Raw genomic sequence first — 21,102 nt, 5'->3', positions numbered from 1 at the left:
GATAGATGTCGCCTCGATACTTCCGACGTTCCATACCGTACGCTTTGCGTACCTTTTCATCGCCAGACTCACGGTTTGGATTGGGTTCAGAATTGCGGGGAGCAGGCGCCAACCATGGTGGAATCAAGTCTGGACAATTGGCAAGACTGGCTGATCATCGCCGGTTTTATCCACTCCCACAGTACTGATCGGACCGTGAGTCCGGTGGCATCCGAAAAGCTTTCTGGCTCGGAGTGCTGGTGATCTTCAAGACCCCGGACCGCACCTGCGGCCTGCTAGCCTCGGTTTTGTATGGTCCATCTACAGTCACCCCGATAGTCGTACGTATGTAGGTAGATAGCGATACCAGAAACGCCGGCCTTGCTGATAGTTCATTGCCCAGATGAAGCATGTCGCCATGATCATCCGTGCTCGAGGGGTAGCTTCCAACCATGGATCTTGGCGCGATCATGACGATTTGATCAGATATGTCGATACTCGATTTGACCCTCCGCCGTATAGCTATGGAGGCTTTTCTCTCCCTCGTACTCCGTCCGTACTGGGTGCCCGACGAGCATGGGGCGACTGATCAAACCAAACCAGTGTCTTACACCCCGAGACCTATCTAGCTGCTTGCCTCCTCTCTCGTCTATCGGAAGGAAGGTTAATCGGGAGGGGCCAGGTAGGATCTGCCGGTGAAGGGAGGTCTTGATGCACCGATGCCCTGTATCATACATTAGTGGCCGCGGACTATGCTGCGGACTTGTCTTGGGAGGGAAGTTGTGCCTGCCGCTGACGGCAGTCTGATAAGGTAACTACTAGGTAGTACGTAGTACTGCAGTACTTGTGATATCGATGAAGTGCGCCGTAAGATCGTCTCACGACCTGTTGTCTCCGAAAGAAGACTTCGGTAGTGGTTGGGCAGATGTCCCCAGTATCAGCTGCTGTCAAGAACTGCCGAGGAAACGGGGCCAGCGCCTGCCCACAACGGTACAACCCATCTGAATAACCTCAGCGGCTCCAGCAATAGCGTGACCGTACGGGTATCATTACGGGGCGACCTCTGCCACTGGCTCGCACTGGCTGGCTGTCCACGGTCGCCTGAGCGAATGAACGCCATTTCCCACGCGCCGGGATTGGCTCCCGCTCCAGCGCATGACCCACATGGAGAGCCCCACCTGCCCCCCTTTTGAGCCGATACCGCGAGTGTACCTGACCTTACGCAGTGCGCAGTTTACATTGTACTATACATCCAAAAGTTGCTGCCCTCCGTCGGCCCCATCGGTCCTAACTCTCCAACTGCCACATCTTCACCCTCCCTCTCCATCGCCACCGCTCTCTCCTTCTTTTGACCATTCTACTCCCCTTCCACCGTCCAACTCTCTGTGGCCCTTCGACAACACCATCTATCTACCTTCCCACCCTGATCCGGCTAGACTCCTCGACTTCCTTTAGGTCGCCCGCCGCCATCGCTAAGTGACTCGAAAACTGGTTCGCGTCACCTATCCCTATTCCTGAGTCTCCCAGGTGTCATCGAGACTCACTCGCAAGACCGGCGCCCGATCAATTTGTTTGCGAGGCAGATGCGCCACAGCATCCAGCCAACATGCCTGGAATTCTCCCGATGAAAGTGATCAAGGTCGGGGGCAACTCGCAAAGCCGTATTGCCCAGGCCTGTGATCGATGCAGAAGCAAGAAGATTCGCTGCGACGGCGTCCGCCCATGCTGCTCCCAATGCGCCAATGTCGGATTCGAATGCAAGACCAGCGACAAGCTGAGTCGCCGTGCCTTCCCTCGTGGGTACACGGAGTCGCTGGAGGAGCGGGTGCGGGCCCTGGAGTCCGAAGTCAGAGACCTCAAGAACTTGCTGGACGAAAAGGACGAGAAGATCGATGTACTGTCCCGGATACATTCCTTCTCACCTGCCTCACGTCAGAAAACCAACGCACCTGATGCGGTTGAAAGCGTCATCCAGGTGCGCCAACCATTGCAGCCTGATGGTGTGGCGGATGCCGAGGTTGCAGGGGTATCGACTACCCGTGCCTTCGTTGGTACGTTTTCCCTTCCCTACGGCTCCTTAAGTAGAGGCCAGTCTTGATTGTGGACAAGACAGCCTGAAAGCGTTCCTTGGAAAAACCGCGGCTAACCTTGCTTAGATACTTTCACAAACAGGCTCGTGGACCAAAAACGACTACCGCCTGGTGTCTCAATCAAAACTTTAACCACCCCTCCTCCGGCCATCTCTCATTCCCCCGTCGACCAAGCCATCAAAACGGCGCCTCGACTGGTCTCCGACCAGCTCATTAATATCTTTTTCCAGGAATGGGCGCCATTGTACCCGGTTGTGCACCGGCCCACCATTCTCAAGGCTTACGGACAGTATCTTTCGAGCACGGAATCTTTGGACGACAACAAGCATGATTTGGCGCAGCTGAATCTTATCTTCGGAATCGCTGCTCTTGCATCTGTGGTAGGCATTGAACCCGACTTGGTCGAGTCCTTTAATGAACAGAAAGCTAATGATGGTTTTCTAGTCGCGAACCAACCAGGACCCAACCTTTTTCGAGGACAATTGGTCGCCCATCCTTGAATCTATTTCCGGCAATATCTCCGTGTCGACATTGCAATGCTATGTACTTGCTCAGATGTACTGTATGACGAAGGGCGACTATGCGAGCCTTCTACGCTACCGGAGCCTTGCTGTCGGCCTCTGTCAACAACTACGACTCCACCAGAGCCAAAAACGCTTCTCGTCGAACGCCCTGGTGGCTGAAACACGCAAGAAGGTGTTCTGGTGCCAATATGCGCTTGATCGGTAAGTCTTCTCGGTCTCTCCAAGAAGGGTCTTTTCTGACATGTCGACAGTTTCACCGCTGTTTTGACGGGATTGCCCGTCATTCTCCGCGAATCTGATGTCAAGACTGAGTACCCTGAAGACGTTGATGATGAGAATGTCACGGAGACAGGCTTCTTGCCCACTCTTCCCGGCGAGTCCACTCGCATCTCTAGCGCAATTGCGTTCTTCGGCGCCTCGAGGGTGCTGAGCAAAGTCTTGGAGGACATTTACCCTTCTGATGAGGAGTACGATATTTCTCTTGCGAAGATGCACTCGGTCGCCGAGAAACTGGATGAGTGGGAGAAGAGTTTGCCCGCTCACCTTCGCCTCGAGTTCTCGCAAGACAAGCCTAGTACCAACGTGACAAGCAGCCGGTCGCCACTTCTGGTAAGCACTCCGCCCCTTATATCGCTATCATTCACTGATTTTGTAGTCTCTTGTTTACTACTTCATTCGCTCCTTGATCCATCGCCCTGCGGTCTGCTTCGGCGAGGAGCACGTCCGCTCGCCTTCTATTCTTGCTGTCTCCGACTCCGCCAAACACATGGTCCAGATCCTCGAGTTGCTCAATGAGAGACGTCTTTGCCTCTCCCTAAGTATCAACCGAAAGGAGTTCGTCTTCGCTACGGGTCTTGGTTTTCTATGGCAGAACATCGGTTTGAAGCGTGACAGCAAGCTTGTCAAGGAGAGCCAGAAGCTGCTTACCAGCGTCATCGTTCAGCTTGAATCCGAATCGTCGGGAGCTGCCTATGAGTTCAGCGCTTTGGCTAGTGTCCTGGTTTCGCTGAATGGCAGCAAGTACGGGTCAATTAGTCGGCCCCAGGACATGTCGCCACCTGCGCAGAAGCCCTCCAAGTCACCGAAGAGGCAGGCTCAGCCCTGGAAAGCGCGCGTAGGTAGCGCGTCAGGACCTAGCCAACCGGAAAAATCAGACTCCCTCTCTCGGAGAGCTACGATCTCCGGCGCCAGTTCTCACCCTGGTCAACGTCACATCCGGTCCTCCAGCTTTGCCAGTCTGCCGCCTGATCAATTCCATGCGCCAACTATGTCTGCGGACATCAAGTCGGTCTTTCATTCGTCGTCGGGAGGGTTTGACAACGGACATGTGCTTTCCAGCTCCGCGCCGTCGAATGCGAGCGGGGGCCCGATCACGGTGTCCGATTGGGAGTTTGTGCTGAGTGACATGGACCGAGGCTACTCGAACATCTTCACGGGGATCTATGGCGGCCGGGAGTGCGGCGAGGACGGCGGACCCTTCGCGTCCCTGACCGCCGAATTCTCTCAGAAAGCGGACCCGATGGTGGCACCGCTGTCGGCGCCGTCGGAGCTACAAGGCCTGTCGCCCGAAGCGTGGTCGGCCAGCAGCAACAGCGACATGCCCCTCAACCAGGAGCTCCCGCCGCAGAGTGTTCTCAGCTACTCCGACGAGGGGAGCGCCGAAGACGGGGTGCACTATACCGACATGCGCGTCTCCCCCGAAGAACAGGCCAACATTCTGGATCCGTTCCGCAACGTGATGATCCCGGCCGTGGACGAGGAGGTGGACGTGGACGAGTTCGGCCTGCTCAATGGGTGGCACCGACGGCTGGCCGTCTGAGGGCCCACGCTTTTTTTATTTATTTTTTTTTTATGAATCGATGATATGTTTTGGTGTCGCGGAGTTTCAGCTGCCTCGGGCCTGTGCAATTTCTGTCTCTTTTGTGATACCTGGTCTGTACAGGGAGTCTGGGTCTGGATTGGTCTTTGTCGGAGTATATGCTGCTGCATAATGAATCTGAATATATGTCTGCCACTAGCTACTGTGTTAATGTCTGTCTGTCTCCTTCGTCTCCAGTAGGATGGTGGTATCTTATATCCCTAGAGTCTGTCAGCTGTAGTCTGTAGCCAGGCACCCGTGATTGAGTGACTACTAACAACAGGCCAAGACTGCATGAGATGGCTACCCAATATTAAATCCGACATCGATAAGAACCCCCCTAGAACCCCCACCTGAAGCGCATCCCCCCCAGTCACTGTGGCTGCGGGATTGGGTCGAGCCGGGGCTCAGGGCTCAGGGCTCATCAGGCACATAAGGCTATAACTATAAGCACCTAGCCCGTCGAACCCTGACGACTCCCCCCATACTACACTAGCTGCCTGCATGGAGGGGTTCTCTTCTACAGTGTACTCTCGTAAGTAGGTGGGTAGATTCCGGGATCTTCCCTCCCTCCCTCCCTTCTTTCACCCGAGTCTTGTTTTCACATGTTCATTGTAAGTGTCAGTATCGGCTGTCTATACTCCATACTAATAGTGAAGTAATTAGCGTCCGCCGTGATTGAGAAATCATAAAAAAAAAATGTTAATGAGTTAGTCATTTGATAGATAGTGACAGGCTAAGGCTAACTACACAGTAAGGATTAATAATAACCGAGATGTGATGTGATGCGATGGGATGGGATGGGAAGGAATAGAACGGTCCGAAAGAAAGACGATGGAACCCGGATGCCGTCAACTTGCGAGTGCGGACGGTGTTCGTTGGCGGAGCAGGGTCCTCCGGACCCAGCGGGGAGCGGAGTTTTGTTAGTCGGGCAAAGGAAGTTGATTACCTGACTAAGAAGGCTGGGTCGAGACCCGACTCGAGACAAGAAGACGAGATGGGGATGAAACTCGGCACGGTCGGTTAATTCTTGCTGGATATACTCCGGAGAGTTAGATAGTTGCTACTATACACTACTTAGGATCTTGGTATCGATGAGGGTTGGAGGGGGTTGGAGAGTGAGGATGCGATGTGATGCTGTGGGGAATATACTACGGAGTAACTACTCTACTCCGTATTTGATGGTGGTGGTGTTTGGACTGCCAACGCAGCATGATCTGCGCGTGGTTGGTTGATATGATATGACAGGTTAGACGTGGAGGAGGAGTAGCAGCAGCAGATGCAAACTGATGGACTGGACTGGACGGTCTGGAGTACATACAACATAACTACATAACTACTCCTTACATAGTAATGTAATCATGAGGGGGAGGAGGGGAGGGAGGGCTTCGTGCTTTGTACTGGTGGCGTTGAGGGGTTTCTCGGATGCATCGTGTTCGTCTGGATGTAAGTAGAGTGAGAAGAATGTCAGCATCTGAAGGGGTTCTCTGCTCCGATATCATCTATCTATCCTGAATGCGTTCTTTTGGTGCTTAACCGTGGACGGGGAGTTGGTTGCTGGTTGCTGGTTGCTGGGGACCGCTGGGAGGGGCAGGGCAGCCTGAGGCCGCCAGACCGCGGCATAACATCATCGATTGTTTCTCAACCGGTTCGGACGTCATCCTCAGGCTGTCTACTGAGAATCAATCAAGATCAATTCAATTGGACCCGACTGGGGGAGTGATTGGCTTCAATGCCTCGATGACTGGGAGAGACTTGATCGGATAGAGGTTCTACAATAATAACATCAATCGAGTGCCAGTATTCTGGAGAGTGGTAGGTGGTAGGTAAATAATGGTGAGGGAGTGGTGAGGGGGACTCTTCTTCGCACCCCCTCCGAGCAGCCGGTGAAAAGTTGGGCCCCACCACAGACATCATTGCCCCCCTTCCCCCCCCACCTCTCTCCCTCCCTCCTTCTCTCTCCATCCATCCCACTCCGCCCGCTTGCCTCAATCTCTTCTTCTCTTCTTCCCTTTTTATTCGGCCCCTCTCCCTCTTCTCTCCCCTCCTCTCCCCTCCTTCTCTCTTCAGTATTCCCCCCTGTTCATCCTCTCGTGGTGCGTGATTGCTGGTTGAATCACCTCCCTTCTCTACTGAAAACATCAAAAGTCCTTTTACATTCAGTCTAGATTAGTATGTCCAGCTCTCCCTTCCCCAACAACTCAACGTTTCTCTCTAACCACTTTGCTCCGGCCTCGACAGATACCGCAACCATGGGTTACACTGACTTGGATACATTGGCCGTGAACACCATCCGTGTTCTCGCGGTATGCCTCTCCCTCTCTATTTCTTCCTGTGCTTGCTGTCCCCCTCTGCATTCTACTTCCCCCACCCCATCCAGAGGTGGTTGAGTATGCCGGTCCCGGCTGCTCCATCCCAGGATCCGGGCACTCCGCGGAGCACTGCCGTCCGCGCCTGGGGATGACTAGCCCTCAGGGCTACAAAACACGAGCCTCGTGTCTTTGTGACCTTTTGACTGGGATCCCCATGGCCTCAACCCACCCGCGGATGGCGGGGTGACCCCCGCCATGCTTTCTCGCCGGCTTCCCGCTAATCATCCTCCAGGTCGATGCCACCTTCAAGGCCAACTCCGGTCACCCCGGTGCCCCTATGGGCATGGCCCCCGTGTCCCACGTTCTCTTCAACAAGTTCATGAACTTCAACCCCCAAAATCCCAGCTGGGCTAACCGCGATCGCTTTGTCCTCTCGTAAGCCTGACCCCGACCCCGAACTGGAACTGGAACTGTGCTCCAGCAGTTGACTGACTGCAACTCCAGCAACGGCCACGGCTGCATGCTCCAATATGCTCTCCTCCACCTCTTCGGCTACAAGGTCACCCTCGATGACCTGAAGAGCTTCAGAGTATGTGTTCCCTCGGTCCCCCGGCGCAGCCATTGCAGCCATCTAACCACCCTCCCTATAGCAACTGGACAGCATCACCCCTGGTCACCCCGAGTCCCACGACACCCCCGGTGTCGAGGTCACCACCGGCCCTCTGGGTCAGGGTTTCGCCAACGCCGTTGGTCTGGCCATCGCTCAGCGTCACTCCGCTGCCGTCTTCAACAAGCCCGGCTACGAGCTCTTCAACAACTACACATACATGTTCTTCGGTGATGGCTGCGCCATGGAGGGTATTGCCAGCGAGGCTGCCTCGATGGCTGGTCACCTGAAGCTCGGCAACCTGATTGCCATCTACGACGACAACGGTATCTCCATTGGTAAGAGTCACCCACTACTCGCCATTTGTTCTCGACGGCTTTACTGACCATGAGTCGTACAGACGGTGACACCAAGTGCGCTTTCACTGAGGATGTTACCAAGCGTTTCGAGTCCTACGGCTGGCACGTTGAGTGGGTCAAGGACGGTGACAACGACCTTGCCGGCATTGAGGCCGCTATCAAGAAGTGCCAGGCCGTCACTGACAAGCCCTCCATGATCCGTCTCACCACCACCATTGGTTTCGGTTCCAAGCTCCAGGGTACCGGTGGTGTCCACGGTAACCCCCTGAAGGCCGATGACTGCGAGGGTGTCAAGCAGGCCTTCGGCTTCGACCCCAAGCAGAGCTTCGTTGTTCCCCAGGAGGTCTACGACCTGTACCACAAGCACTCCGCCGAGGGTGCTGCCAAGGAGCAGGAGTGGAACCAGCTCTTCGAGAAGTACGCCACCGAGCACGCTTCCGAGCACGCCGAGCTCACCCGCCGTCTCTCCGGCAAGCTTGCTGAGGGCTGGGAGAAGCACCTGCCCACCTACAAGCCCAGCGACCCTGCCAACGCTACCCGTAAGCTCTCCGAGACCGTTCTCGAGAAGATCCACGACGTGGTTCCTGAGCTTCTGTCCGGTTCTGCCGATTTGACTGGCTCTAACAACACCCGCTGGAAGAACGCCGTCGACTTCCAGCCCCCCGAGTACAACATCGGTGACTGGTCCGGTCGCTACATCCGCTACGGTGTCCGTGAGCACGCCATGGCTGCTGTCATGAACGGTCTCGCCGCCTACGGCACTGTCATCCCCGCCGGTGGTACCTTCCTGAACTTCGTTTCCTACGCTGCCGGTGCCGTCCGTCTGTCGGCCCTCTCCCAGGTCCGCGCCATCTACGTGGCCACCCACGACTCCATCGGTCTGGGTGAGGACGGTCCCACTCACCAGCCTATCGAGACCCTGGCCCACTTCCGTGCTCTCCCCAACTGCATGGTCTGGCGCCCGGCTGACGGTAACGAGACCAGCGCCGCCTACTACTCGGCCCTGACCTCCAAGCACACCCCCAGTATCCTGGCCCTGACTCGCCAGAACCTGCCCCAGCTCGAGCTCTCCACCATCGAGCGTGCCCTCAAGGGTGCCTACGTCGCCGTCGACGCCCCCAACGCCGCTGTCACCCTCATCTCCACCGGTTCTGAGGTCAGCATCTGTGTTGATGCTGCCGCCTACCTCAAGGAGAAGCACGGCGTCGTTGCCCGTGTCGTCTCCGTCCCTTGCTTCGAGGTCTTCGATGCTCAGGACAAGAGCTACAAGCTGCAGGTCCTCCCCGACGGTATCCCCGTCCTCTCCGTGGAGGCCCTCTCCACCATGGGCTGGGAGCGTTACGCTCACGAGCAGTTCGGTCTCAACCGCTTCGGTGCCTCCGGCCCCTACAAGGACGTCTACAAGGTAAGATTGCCCGATTCTCCTCATCCCCCAGTTTCCCGCGACCCGTGCGGTATGGGTACATATGCTAATATTCTTTCCCCCTTACAGAAGTTCGACTTCACCCCCGAGGGCATCAGCAAGCGCGCTATCGCCACCATCGACTTCTACAAGGGCCACACCGTGCGCTCTCCCATCAACCGTGCTTTCCAGCAGATTCTGTAGACGTCTTGCGCTGCGCATCCGTGATGGCTATGTACTGAATTCATGTTGTTAATGAGTATCCGGGACGATGTTGATCCCTGCGGGCAAGGAAAATACCACCCGGGGAGAAGTCCTAATTTAACGAATTTTTTGATTTGAGGATAAAATACACACGTCTTCGTTGTTTGTTCCACCCTCTTGATCTATCTATGATTAATCGATTCCTTCCTCCCTTTGGTAGAATTAAAAATTAGAGGGGTGAGTTTTTTAAAATTGAATACCACCGTTTACCTGTTTTTTTTCTTCTACGTCTGTCTTCGTATAAATATAGCTTGACTACCCTACTTACGTAGTTATCTCGGCATACCTGCCACGAACGATAATCACACTACCATGTATGCTACGTAGTATACCTACAATGATTGGACAAGGGAAGAAAGAGGAAGAAGAATGAGAGGGTGGGTATCCAACGTCTTGCGAAGTGGATGACAGGTGGTATTATAGAGAAACTATTTTTTCCGAACCTTTTTTTGGGGTGCGTCACGGGCGGGACTCCCATTCATTATCAATCAGACCAGACAGATAAGATAGTGCACTGTGAGTGAGCGAAATGAAAGAAGCCCCTTTTTATATTCATCATCGTCAGATCATCATCGATTCGATTACCGGCCGGAGGAGGGTTCGCGGGGGCCTCGAAGCGGGGGAAGGCCGCACCCCGAAGAAGAGAGCCGAACGAGAGAAAGGCATCTTATTAATCTAGGCGTCCAGGGCCTTGCGGGCGAAGTTGGGGAGAACGAAGCTGGCGCGGTGGATGTCCTGGTTGTAGTAGCGGCAGAGACGCTCCTCCTCCTCGCGGGACCAGCTGCGGAGAGGCTCCTTGACGTTGCGGGTGGCGTCCTTGCAGCAGACCATGAAGCCGATCTGGCCGGAGGGGTAGGTGGGGATGGTGGTGTAGGCGTATTCAGCGACGGGGAAGACCTCCTTGCAGGACTTCTTGAGGTCGGTGATCAGGGACAGGTGAAGCCATTGGTTCTCGGCTGTGTGCGTAAATACGCGAACCCAAACCGATCCCGGGTGGGTGGTTTGGGGCGCAACCCAGTCAGCTTCGCATTCATGAAGAGAATCAAGAATAGTGGGGGTGGATTAGAGAGAGATGGAATAGAGAGGAGAGGAGGAGAGAGAGAGAGAGAGAGAGAGAGAGAGAGAGAGAGAGAGAGAGAGAGAGAGAGAGAGAGAGAGGAGAGGGGGGAAGATGGAGATACAGCGAGGGCAAACAGAAAAAAAAAAGGATGGGACAAAGGAAAGGCGACGAACAACCTTGTGTGGTGATGACACCGCCCTCACGCAGCGCATCGCGGAGGAGCTCGAAGTAGGGCTTCTGGAAGAGGCTCTCGGCGGGACCCTCGGGGTCGGAGCTGTCAGTGATGATGACATCGAACTCGTTCTGGCGCTCCTTGAGGAAGGCGAAACCATCGCCAACGTGGACCTTGACGTTGGGGTGCTGGAAACCGATGCTCATGCCGGGGAGGTACTTCTTGGAGACACGGATGACGGCCTAGAACCATGAGCCAAAATGTCCTCTGACGACGGGAAATTTCTCTTGGTTTGTTCTTTTTACCTCATCAATGTCGCACAGGATGGCCTCCTCGACGGTCTCGTGCTTGACGACCTCACGAAGGACACCACCGTCACCACCACCGATGACAAGGACCTTCTTGGGGTTGGGGTGGGCGTTCATGGCCAGGTGGGTGATCATCTCCTGGTAGCTGTAGCAAGCAATCAATCAAAGATCAGCGCACACTTCCTTTTTTTTTCCCTTCTGGATCCGGGCATGGAGAGAGATGCAACATACGAGAACTCATCGCGCTCGGTGCACTGGATGACGTTGTCGAGGACGAGGACGGTACCGTAGTCGCTGCTCTCGAAGACGAGGACGTCCTGGTACTTGGACTTCTCGTGGTGCAGGATCTGGTTAACCTTGAGGTTCATGGCCTGGCCGGGCCACATGCCGGACTGCTCGGAGAACCAGCCATCTGCAGGCAGCAAAAATGCATGTTAGCAAGGAGGGGTAGATTCTAGCGAGATGGCGGGGGAAGATGAGGTGGAATTGAGTGAGAGATGAGCCCATTGAGACCCCCGAGGGCGCGAACAACCCATTGAAGGGATTTGCACGGTGAGTTTATGGGCTGAGGGTACACGGGGCGGGGTAGTTTAGGGCCTGATGGAGGGGTTTGGTGGGCTGAGGGAGCAGCGGAGAGGGAAATGCACATACCCTTGATGGTGGGGTGGGTGATGTCGCTCATGGTGGTGGAGTGGAAGGGGTGGAGGGGAAGCGGGCGAGGCAGAGAGATCGAACGGAGAGCAGAAGAAGAGGAGGGGGAGAGACGGTGGAGGAGAGAGGAAGAGGAAGAAGAGGAAGAAGAGGAAAGACGGACAGGCGAGAAGAAGAAAGACGAACGCATGCGGAGTGGGGGAAATCCGTCTGGGAACGACCAGAAGAGGGAAAAATTGCAGGTATGCAAAAATCATGTTCGTCCCGTTCGTCCCGTACGCCTCCTTACCCGCCGTAACAGTCAACCGCCCGTCAGGCGCCCGTCACACGGCCCGATTTCTCTCTTTTGTGACCCGTTTCGGTATTTTCCTCGCGGTCCGGCCGCAAGCCGGTTTGACGGCGTATGGGGGTGTATGACACTGTATTCGATGACTTCTGCTGGCCCTAGACCTCTGACCTTATCATGGACTGGGCACTGGAGATACTAGAACCGTTTGGTGACTCAACTGGTCATGTCCATAACTATCACACCGTGGAGGACGGAGTGTCGACATCAAATGGCCAGAGAGAGGCTCCCCACTCGCACAGCTGGCAGCCTAAGGCCATCACCCCATCTTGTACCACAAAATCAAACACATTCGGGCACTCGGGCAGCGTCATCCAGCAACTGAGACACCAAAAGGCTCCCAGCAGCCAATTAACCCTCTCAAGGAAGCGTGGGATACAAAGGTTAAAAGAAAGAAAGCATATGGGGGGCCATTGATTGGCAGATAGCACTACGGGTTGACACCAACCGGGTGTGGATGCCATCCCGACCTATACGATGGCGCCCATTACCAATGTACCCCACGCCCGGACAAGGCAAGACAAGGCAACGAAAAACATAGCAACACTTTCGATTGCTTCTAGTTACTGTACAGTGCAATCACACACATTCAGCCTGTCCCCTGGTATTTCTCCATCCCGTCCCCGTCATGGATCCCTTGCATCGCACGACGTTACATTTACTCTTCATCACCAGCCTCGGCGCGGCCGGGCTTGGAGTTGACGTACTCGTTCCTGGAGAGAAAATCAAAGGTTAGCCCACTGGTGACCGACCACTGCCACGGCGCGGATTCTAGAGCCTGGGCGCCCGGGGACCGGGGTGCCTACTTCTCAATGGCCCAGTTCATGATGGCGTAGGCCGCGATGAAGGGGGGGGCGACGTAGAGGACCTGGTGACGGAATCTGCGGAAGACGTTGAAGACGGCGGCGTGGGCAGTACCGGCGAGAGGGCGCTGACGGTTGGGGGACATGGAGTAGGTGGTGATGCGCTGGGGAGCAGAGCCTAGAGAGAAAGTGACATCAGGGTCAGCGAGACTTCCGGGGCACAATCGCCTGTCTGAGCCATTGAAGACACATTTGGTCGGCAGCACAGCGCCATATACTAGCGACGGTCCTTGTAAACCCGTGATTATTGCCATTCGATCACTCTTCCAAACGTCCGATGCAGGTCGAGGTTGTAGACATACCGAGGTCACCCCACCAGCCGAGGTAGCTAGATAATTCAGAAGTCAGCAATTGCAATTGAAAGGCCAGCCGCTAGGCTATAAGATCCAGAGCCACTCCATCCCAGGGCATGACGGCAGGTCTCATAGACGAGGTCGCACGGTCACCGACCCCGGAAAAGCGAGGGAGCGGCCAGGACGGGGCGACGGGGCGAAATAAACTCACACTCCATTCTTAGGATCGAGGTGGCCACCCATTGTGAAAGTATATGAGGAGGTTGAGCGACAGGAAACGCGAGAGGGGAAACGATGGGGAGGAGATGAGAGGGGAGAGAGAGAGAGAAGGTCGTTGGCTGTCGGACCAAAACGGGGCGAAAGTCGAAGTCGAAGTTGCGAGCCCGCCCGGCGCTAGGCCGCATTGGGCGAGCATGCGAAAAGCCTCGACATCATCTCGTCCAGTCCAGCTCAAGTCCCTCTCCTCCCGTCCCAAGTTACCCCCCCTCCATCTATCCTCCCTCCTCTCCTCCCTCCTCCCACATCCTCCACCATGGCTACCAACCTCCTCTACAACCTCCAGCGCCTGGCCATTCCCGTCGCCGCCGGCGCGTGGCTCGCCAACGACGCCCTCTACGATGTCCGGGGTGGTAGCCGCGCCGTCATCTTCGACCGCTTGTCCGGTGTCCAGGAGAAGGTCGTGAGCGAGGGCACACACTTCCTAATCCCCTGGCTGCAGAAGGCCATCATCTACGATGTCCGCACCACGCCTCGCAATATCTCCACAACCACCGGCAGTAAGGACTTGCAGATGGTCAGCTTGACGCTGCGTGTCCTGCACCGTCCTGATGTCCCGAAGCTGCCGGTCATCTACCAGGTATGAAAGAAAGCTCTCGCCGCCACGGCCTCCCATCATCTCTAATGTTGACCTTACCGCCTTAGTCCTACGGTACCGACTACGACGAACGTGTGCTGCCCTCCATCGGAAACGAAGTCCTCAAGTCCATCGTCGCCCAGTTCGACGCCGCCGAGCTCATCACCCAGCGTGAAGCCGTCTCCAACCGCATCCGTACCGACCTCATGAAGCGTGCCTCCCAGTTCAACATCGCCCTGGAGGACGTCTCCATCACCCACATGACCTTCGGAAAGGAGTTCACGCGTGCCGTCGAGCAGAAGCAGATCGCGCAGCAGGACGCCGAGCGGGCCCGGTTCATCGTCGAGCGCGCCGAGCAGGAACGCCAGGCCAATGTCATCCGCGCCGAGGGTGAAGCCGAGAGTGCCGACATCATCAGCAAGGCTGTGGCCAAGGCCGGCAGCGGCCTCATCGAGATTCGTCGTATCGAGGCCAGCAAGGAGATTGCCTCCACGCTCGCCAACAACCCCAACATCACTTACCTGCCTGGCAACGACGGCAAGGAAGGCGGCAAGAGCACGAGCCTTCTCCTGGGCCTGAGGAACTAAACGAGGGAGGGGGTTCCTCGTCGAATGAATGGAATTGACGTGTATTCTGTATTTTCTCTTTTCTCTCAACTGGACGTGGATCTTGGGCGTGCATGATCTCCCTGGCGAATTAATGTCGTTTCGTTTTCTCTTTTAACATACACCCTCATCACCGACTGTAGCAATATCATACCCATTCCTCTCTCACCCAGCCCTTTCCGATGTCCGAGTCCAGTATCCAGACAGGAATGGAGGCATGCAGACTATGCAATAACAGATCAAATCAATCATGGTATCATTGTAGACGATCAATATACTTCTATATAACCCGCCTCTAATTCCCCAACCTCCGATAGATATGAACCTGAAACCTCATATCCTCCAACCCGGCCCCCTCCCCAACCTCATACTTCAACCTCGCGGCATCGCGTCTCCACCACCTCGAATCCTCCGACAGCAACCTCTCCCACTTCCCCGCCGCCACGGACAACAGGGTATGATCGAGCAGGAACTTCATGGGATACTGCCTCTCCTTGACGCCCTCCTCATCGCCACTCTTCCCCAGCTTCAGCGTCGAATAACTGCCCGGACTATCCACCACCAAAAGCACCGTCCCGGGCTGCAGCAGATCCGTCATCCGCAGCAGGAACCCCGTCGTCTTCGCCATGGACGTCGAGAAGAGCTCATTCAACGTGAACATGAGAGTCACCAGGGCAGTATTGGTGGATATCTCTGCCGACGACACAAACAACTCCTCCATCTCTTTCTCCGCCGCAGACAGAACATCCAACCGCTTGAAATCGACCCGGAAGCCCGCCTCGCTGTCGCGATACAACGGCGCCGGATGCGCCATCGGCGCCGGCACGGCGGACGACGCAGTCGCGCCCGCCAGTCGTTCCACCACGCTCGACCAGTCTGCGATATCCACCGCCGTGACGGAGAGATCGGGACGATGAATCGTGTCAACGGACTGCTTTTGCTCTTCTCCAGAACGACCACCAACACCACCACCACCCTCACTCAACCGCCCCGCCGCAACCCCATCCTCCAGCCCCGTCACTCCATCTCCAGCAGCTGCAGATGCTACTCCCCCCGTCTTCTTCCTCCCCACCCAATCCCTCCACGCGGCCGCCAACGCAACAATCTCCGCGCCAGCACCGCCCCCAATACAAACGACATGGCTCGAAGCACTAGCAGAGCCAGCAGAAGCAGCAGCAGCTCCGGCATCCTTCCTAGGTAAAAGCTTCAGCAAAGCGCGGAAGATGCCCGCGTAGCCCAGCGCACGAGATGCGCTCCACCGGAGGGCATACGCGCGGAGTAGATCCTCACTGGCATCGGTGAACGCGGAGTCGAAGTCCCGGTTGTAGAGATGGGATTTGATGGTTTGGATGAGGGTTTTGGTGTCTAGTTGTCCTTCATCATCATCATCATCATCATCATCATTGTCATTGTCATCATTTTGCTGCTCCTGCTCCTTCTCATCCTGATGATCGACACTATCCGCAGCTTCACCCCCGACAGTCTTCCCCCCAGACCCTCTACTATGATCAATCAAATAACTGCGCCCGTTCGTAAGCAGAGCCGACTTGAAGACATTCAGCAGCAGTTGTTGCAGAGTAAGCGGAAGGGTGGTGGAGAGGTTGATGATCGGGTCGGTGGAGGGTCGTGGTTTGGCCTGCGTCGGGGCGAGTTTCTTCTTTTCTTGTCCTTTTCCTTTCGCTTTTTCTTTTTTGGCGTCGCGCTCCTTGATGGCCTTTTTCGAGAGCTTGGGGTTGGGAGGGCCCATTGTGAAGCGGTTTTTTTTTTTTTCTTTTCTTTTTACAAGGGGTGATGGATGGGGGGAGGGGGGAGAGGGGTCTATGGAGTGGGGTGAATGATAATTGATGGAGTGGTGATGCCGTGGATTTTTTTTTTCTGGAATAAATTAGTTTGGGGGTGGGGCGCCGGGCCCGCGATATATATCTTGTTCGGGCCAGAGCATCAGGTCTACCTTATGCTGGGGATCGATGCGACCATCATTGATTTTCTTCAGATGGCTGCTAGTAGTTGGGAATTAAACTTGCACATTATGATGTCTACTAAGTACGTACGAAGGATTATAAACCTCCAAAAAGTATCGAGTAGACGCGCCATCAAGCGATGACGCAGAGTGTAGATTTGATAGTCTGTGAGCAACTCATACAGTATGCATGGAGATCCCACACGCTCATGCTGATCGGAAGGTGTGCACTTCATCGTAAAATGACAGGCGCCTCCCAGGGAATTGGTGAAAAAAAAAGCCCCCAGTTCAGAGCGGCCGACAAAAAAAGTAATGAACCCATACAAGTCCCATGAAGGAGAGATCAGAAGGCAGAGGGCATAATGAATGCAAGAAGTGAAATGGGTGAAAGAAGTGAAGAAGAAACACAAGGCTTGAAACGTGGAAGTGCGAACATCAGGTAAGGCAGGGTCTACCAAGTTGCAACCAGCCATCAATGAACGAGAGAAATATAAACAAAACAGAGCTTCGTACTCTTACGCTGAATCACATACCGATGAAAAAGAAACTCGTCAGCCCCCCAACCATGGAAAGGTAGACCGGTCCGAAAAAAGAAGCAAAAAAAAAAAAGGGTGAAAAGAACAAAGGGTCAAAAAGATCTTGCAAAGACCATGTCGAAGAGAATCGTAAATCAGGTTGTGTATGTACAAGGGATGTCCTCTCAAGGTAGCGTGGTTCATGAAGGCCGCTGGTCCCGAACACCATGTTCATGAGATTTGTCTTTATCCTTGGTTCTCCAGAAGTGCATCAGGCGACTAAGCCGACGGCCCTTCTTCTTGCTCCTGTCCGGCTCGTCCTCAGGTGGCTTCTCCTCGTAGCTGAGCTTGCTTCTCTCCGCGTGTGGGCCAACAACCAGTTTCGAGAGGCTCGCAAGGCTGGATCTCTTGGAGCTGTTGGCCTGGCTGGTACGACGACGGACAGCCGCAGAGAAAGACGCAGAGCGGTCAGTGGACAGCCGAGGTCGGGTGAAGAAAGTGCCCGAAATCCGGTTTAAAGTATTCGTCGTCGAGGCACTGCTGGTCAGCGAAGGTACATCTTCAACTGATCCCTGAGGAAGCTCCATGGACGGGTTGTAGGAGGGGTTCGAGAAGTTACGGTCGGTCGTGGATGAGGTCGTGATGGATCGGGGCATGTCGGATGAGATGGTGAAGTCGGGGGACGGGAAGGCAGAGTTAGGAACAGACCCATTGCAGTGGAGGGACAATGGAGGAATGTTTCGTGTAAGTTCTAGAGATGCGGTGACAGGTCGGTGGTCGGCAGGCATAAATCGAGGCGAGATATCAGGACTTGAAGGCACAGGCACTCGGTGTTGCCATTCCGGTTCGATTAACTCTGCGGGACTGTCCGACGGGGCAGAGAAAGGATTGGATGTATTCTGCAGCTGAGAGAAGGACGTCCGTTGTTCGGTGGACTGGCGCTTCTCCTGGCCGAAATCAGGAGCAGCAGACTCCGGTATGTCGATAGAATCATCCTTCCGTATGCCGAGACCAGCGTGGAGCTGAGGCAAGTCGGCTTCGCCGGCCTCAAGAGCAACTGGCTGATGGGTCAGGGTGTCGGAGCTGTCTTTGCTGTTCTCCGACAGACTATCTGCATCATTCTCGCTGGGCAACGCTACCGAGTCTTCGGAACTATGCTGGGACTCGCCCGAAGCGGCCAAAAACGCATCCTCTTCCTCTTCGTACAAAACGTCCGGATTTTCCAGTGTCGAACTGGTGGCAAACCGGTGGTTAGTACCAAGAGCGCTGCGATCAAACGGAGGCATTTCAGGAGCACTCTCAGCACGACGATGGTAGCGCATTTCCGGACCAATAAATTCACCGCGTCGGCCACCGCTATACATCCGCTTGGTTGCTGCTGAAAAGCCAGTCTCGGAATTATTACCGGACCGCATGTCAGGAGTATTGAAGGGGCCCAGAGCTGCATCCAGGTCGATCAACGGGCTGAGAGCATCACTGTGTGTATTCTGTTCATAGAAGCTCCGGGGCTTCCAGGAGGTCTCCAGGGTAGGTTGTTCGTCTGCCTCCGTGGGAAAACGATGAGATCCTGGCGAAGTAGGATTGGTGGGTGTCCGTATGACGACGATGTTATCATCGTCAAAGTCCACTTCCAAGCCCGAGCCAAGATCCGAGTTTGTTCTTGTTAACACAGGAGGAGGGATGCCGGACTTGGTTTCGCATCTATCCTTCTTCGAATGGCGTTTGCCCTTGCCCCTCGTTAGGATAGCGCCCGCCCACGACCGCACTTTCTTCTGCCTCTTCTTGGACTTCGACTTCTTCTTGCCTTCAATTGGAGACTCGGAGACGTCATTAGTTTCGCTGATCGAAGTGTCTGAGCTGTCATCCGAGTTGTTTGACGAGGAGGAAGAGCGTCTAGACGAGCTTGCGAAGTGTTCAAGAATGCCGGAAGAAAAGCTTTTCCTGTTGCGTGAATGTCCCGCAGCAGATAGCGGCCGTTTCGTGGCATCCGTTCCAACGGTTCCGCCTTGACCCAGCATGAAAGATGCATCTGCAGTGCGGGGCCTAGGCCTTGACTTCTCCGCCTTGGTTGGTGATTCGACCGCAGGAGCAAAACTGGTAAAACCACTATTTCTAGCGGCAACATCAGGTTGCGATGCAGGCGTCGATGCAAAGTCTTTAGAGAATACTTCGGCAGAGGAGCGTTCAGACGCGAGAACGTTGTTTGGAGTGCCAGGTCCATTATATTGGGAGTCATCTGTCTCAATTACAATCTTGGGCGATACTGGGGGAGATTGTTGATTCAGGATGGCCGCGGATTGAGAGGCTGGTCGAGGAGGCTCATCGTAAGCATGGTAATCGCGCGTTGCATCCCCCTGCAATAACGGAGCGCTCTCAATGGCAGGCTTCAGATCTAGCGCATTCGTGATAGCCGTGAGATCAACACTGGATATAGCGGCAGAGCGCCGGTGGGCATGGCGACGCTTTCCTTGGCTGCTTGCACCGAAGCCAGGACCCGGAGCAGGAAGTTTGCCAGGGGATGGCGCCAGACTTTCTTCGGTGCTCTGGCGGGGCTCCGCAGGCGCAGAGGGAATGACGGGGCGTTCTCCACCGACAAACTCGCTGCATCGCCGACGGTGTCCACCAGGTCTATTGGAAGGGAAGGTCGGCATCGATGGTTGTGTTGAGTGCTGAGAACCCGGATTGAAAGAGAAGGCCGGAAGCGGTGCCGCTGTCCGAGGTCCAGCATCCGAAGGCCGAGGAGTCGTCGCATCACCAGGGTCTCTGGCCGGAAAGATGAAGTGTGGGTTTGGGAGCGGAGCAGACATGGTCAGATTGCGGCGGCTGTGACCGCGAGGGGACCGATCTGGCGAGGGAAGGTATTGAGAGAACGCTGGAGTAGCGTGAGGCTGTGGAGGTAGAGAAATTGAAGCCATGACGGGCTGCGGACTGTCTCAAGAGATCCGAGCAGAACCAACCTTAAAATCAATGACTACCGGACTGGCCCCGTGGTGGACAGCGTACACAGTTGATGTGACCCAGACGACACACGGGGACCTCCAGACTTATGACTTCTCCACGATGATTGGGAAAGGCCGACAGTGTCTGGAGGTCGCTAGTTTCGCAACGAGACCATTGAAATCTCAAGTCGAGGCCACACACGTTTGAGGAAGGGTGATGAGGAGGATGGTGATGTTGTTGTCCCGAGGGTCGAGTTTCACGAGATGAGAAGAATAAGGTCGGAAGATAAGGTTGCAAAAGCGGGCTGCACAAAAGGCAAAGGAACCCTCCAGTGTTTTTTTGAGTATTTCGTAATTAAGCAATCCTTCAGGAAGAGAACAAAGCGAGAGAACGTGTCGAAATGGATCGAAGTTGGAGTGTCGTGCAGAAGACGAAGGAAACTGCTGTTGTAAGGAGCGGACGGCCACGGGAACGGGCCACGGAGAGGGTGGGCGGAAGTGTCGGGAGTGAGTGAATTTGGCGGTAGTGAATAAGAGGTATAGTGAAGGAGAGAGAGGAGAGGAGAGAAAGAGGAGGGAGGAGAGAGAGAGGAGGAAAGAGGGAAAGAGAGAGAGAGAGAGAGAGAGGAGGGAGAGAGGAAGAGAGGGAGAGAGAGAGGATCAACCTGGAAAAAGGAAAATGAAGTTGAAGGAAGGAGAGGAAAGGCTGAGCTGCAGCAAAAGGCTTGGTGGTGGTGGAGAGAGGAGGAGGAGACGGCGACGTATGGAGGGCGGCAGGGGGATTGGCTGGGGCGCTCACTCGGAGGGGCCGCGCCCGTATCGTCCTGTATGGCGTAATACCAGGGCTCAGCGAGACCAGTCAAGCAACGGCCCTGCGGAGGCCGGAGGGATGGCAAAAGGCGAGCCATGAACCATCGGCGGTAAAGTACAGCGCCGTATCGAGCCCGTCATCCATGGACGGTATCAGGTCTCACTAGCCTGTTTTTAGTAGAGCCTGGCACCCGCAAAGTGGTCGACACTACTAATTTAAGATGATAACTAGTCCGACTCCATCGCTGAAAGGTAACATCAATAATGGGGAAATTGCTTGCTCTAGTCTTGCGGAGGTCACGGATGAATGCGTACCCTGTTACGGAGTACCG

General features: G+C 55.1%; 7 protein-coding genes across 7 annotated transcripts; 3 read left to right on the top strand and 4 right to left on the bottom strand.

The window, feature by feature from the left end:
- Positions 1-1,282: 1,282 nt before the first annotated feature.
- facB (C6 transcription factor FacB/Cat8) lies at positions 1,283-4,606 on the top strand. Its single transcript, XM_025540395.1, has 5 exons — positions 1,283-2,030; positions 2,136-2,449; positions 2,514-2,794; positions 2,845-3,202; positions 3,249-4,606. The coding sequence occupies exons 1-5, from the start codon at positions 1,586-1,588 to the stop codon at positions 4,410-4,412; spliced, it is 2,562 nt and encodes an 853-aa protein (XP_025398110.1). The 5' UTR covers positions 1,283-1,585; the 3' UTR covers positions 4,413-4,606.
- Positions 4,607-6,585: 1,979 nt separating this feature from the next.
- tktA (transketolase tktA) lies at positions 6,586-9,598 on the top strand. The gene is made up of 7 exons (XM_025541247.1): positions 6,586-6,623; positions 6,693-6,757; positions 7,056-7,198; positions 7,268-7,352; positions 7,414-7,708; positions 7,771-9,134; positions 9,222-9,598. The coding sequence occupies exons 2-7, from the start codon at positions 6,704-6,706 to the stop codon at positions 9,333-9,335; spliced, it is 2,055 nt and encodes a 684-aa protein (XP_025398109.1). The 5' UTR covers positions 6,586-6,623; positions 6,693-6,703; the 3' UTR covers positions 9,336-9,598.
- A 157-nt stretch (positions 9,599-9,755) lies between these two features.
- BO70DRAFT_317740 (spermidine synthase) lies at positions 9,756-11,771 on the bottom strand. Its single transcript, XM_025540394.1, has 5 exons — positions 11,587-11,771; positions 11,167-11,347; positions 10,933-11,080; positions 10,632-10,869; positions 9,756-10,351 (listed from the first exon to the last, which is right to left on the bottom strand). The coding sequence occupies exons 1-5, from the start codon at positions 11,615-11,617 to the stop codon at positions 10,071-10,073; spliced, it is 879 nt and encodes a 292-aa protein (XP_025398108.1). The 5' UTR covers positions 11,618-11,771; the 3' UTR covers positions 9,756-10,070.
- Positions 11,772-12,590: 819 nt separating this feature from the next.
- BO70DRAFT_372271 (ubiquinol--cytochrome-c reductase subunit 8) lies at positions 12,591-13,331 on the bottom strand (the record flags this gene model as incomplete). The annotated part of the gene is made up of 4 exons (XM_025544840.1): positions 12,591-12,645; positions 12,739-12,913; positions 13,098-13,123; positions 13,300-13,331. The coding sequence occupies 4 exons, from the start codon at positions 13,329-13,331 to the stop codon at positions 12,591-12,593; spliced, it is 288 nt and encodes a 95-aa protein (XP_025398107.1).
- phb1 (prohibitin subunit PHB1) lies at positions 13,331-14,800 on the top strand. The gene is made up of 2 exons (XM_025543577.1): positions 13,331-13,944; positions 14,010-14,800. Exons 1-2 carry the CDS (start codon positions 13,621-13,623, stop codon positions 14,526-14,528), a joined length of 843 nt encoding a protein of 280 aa, XP_025398106.1. The 5' UTR covers positions 13,331-13,620; the 3' UTR covers positions 14,529-14,800.
- A 47-nt stretch (positions 14,801-14,847) lies between these two features.
- Positions 14,848-16,330, bottom strand: BO70DRAFT_317730 (25S rRNA (uracil2843-N3)-methyltransferase; the record flags this gene model as incomplete). Its single annotated transcript, XM_025540393.1, has 1 exon — positions 14,848-16,330. A coding segment is annotated over exon 1 (1,446 nt), but the record flags the coding sequence as incomplete, so codon positions are not given.
- A 770-nt stretch (positions 16,331-17,100) lies between these two features.
- On the bottom strand, positions 17,101-20,076 carry BO70DRAFT_68778 (putative cell wall proline rich protein). Its single transcript, XM_025548646.1, has one exon. The coding sequence runs from the start codon at positions 19,934-19,936 to the stop codon at positions 17,222-17,224; it is 2,715 nt and encodes a 904-aa protein (XP_025398104.1). The 5' UTR covers positions 19,937-20,076; the 3' UTR covers positions 17,101-17,221.
- Between the last annotated feature and the right edge of the window lie 1,026 nt (positions 20,077-21,102).

Source organism: Aspergillus heteromorphus (assembly GCF_003184545.1).
Source record: "Aspergillus heteromorphus CBS 117.55 chromosome Unknown BO70scaffold_18, whole genome shotgun sequence".
NCBI lineage: Eukaryota > Fungi > Ascomycota > Eurotiomycetes > Eurotiales > Aspergillaceae > Aspergillus > Aspergillus heteromorphus.
This window is presented reverse-complemented; position numbering and strand designations above follow the sequence as displayed.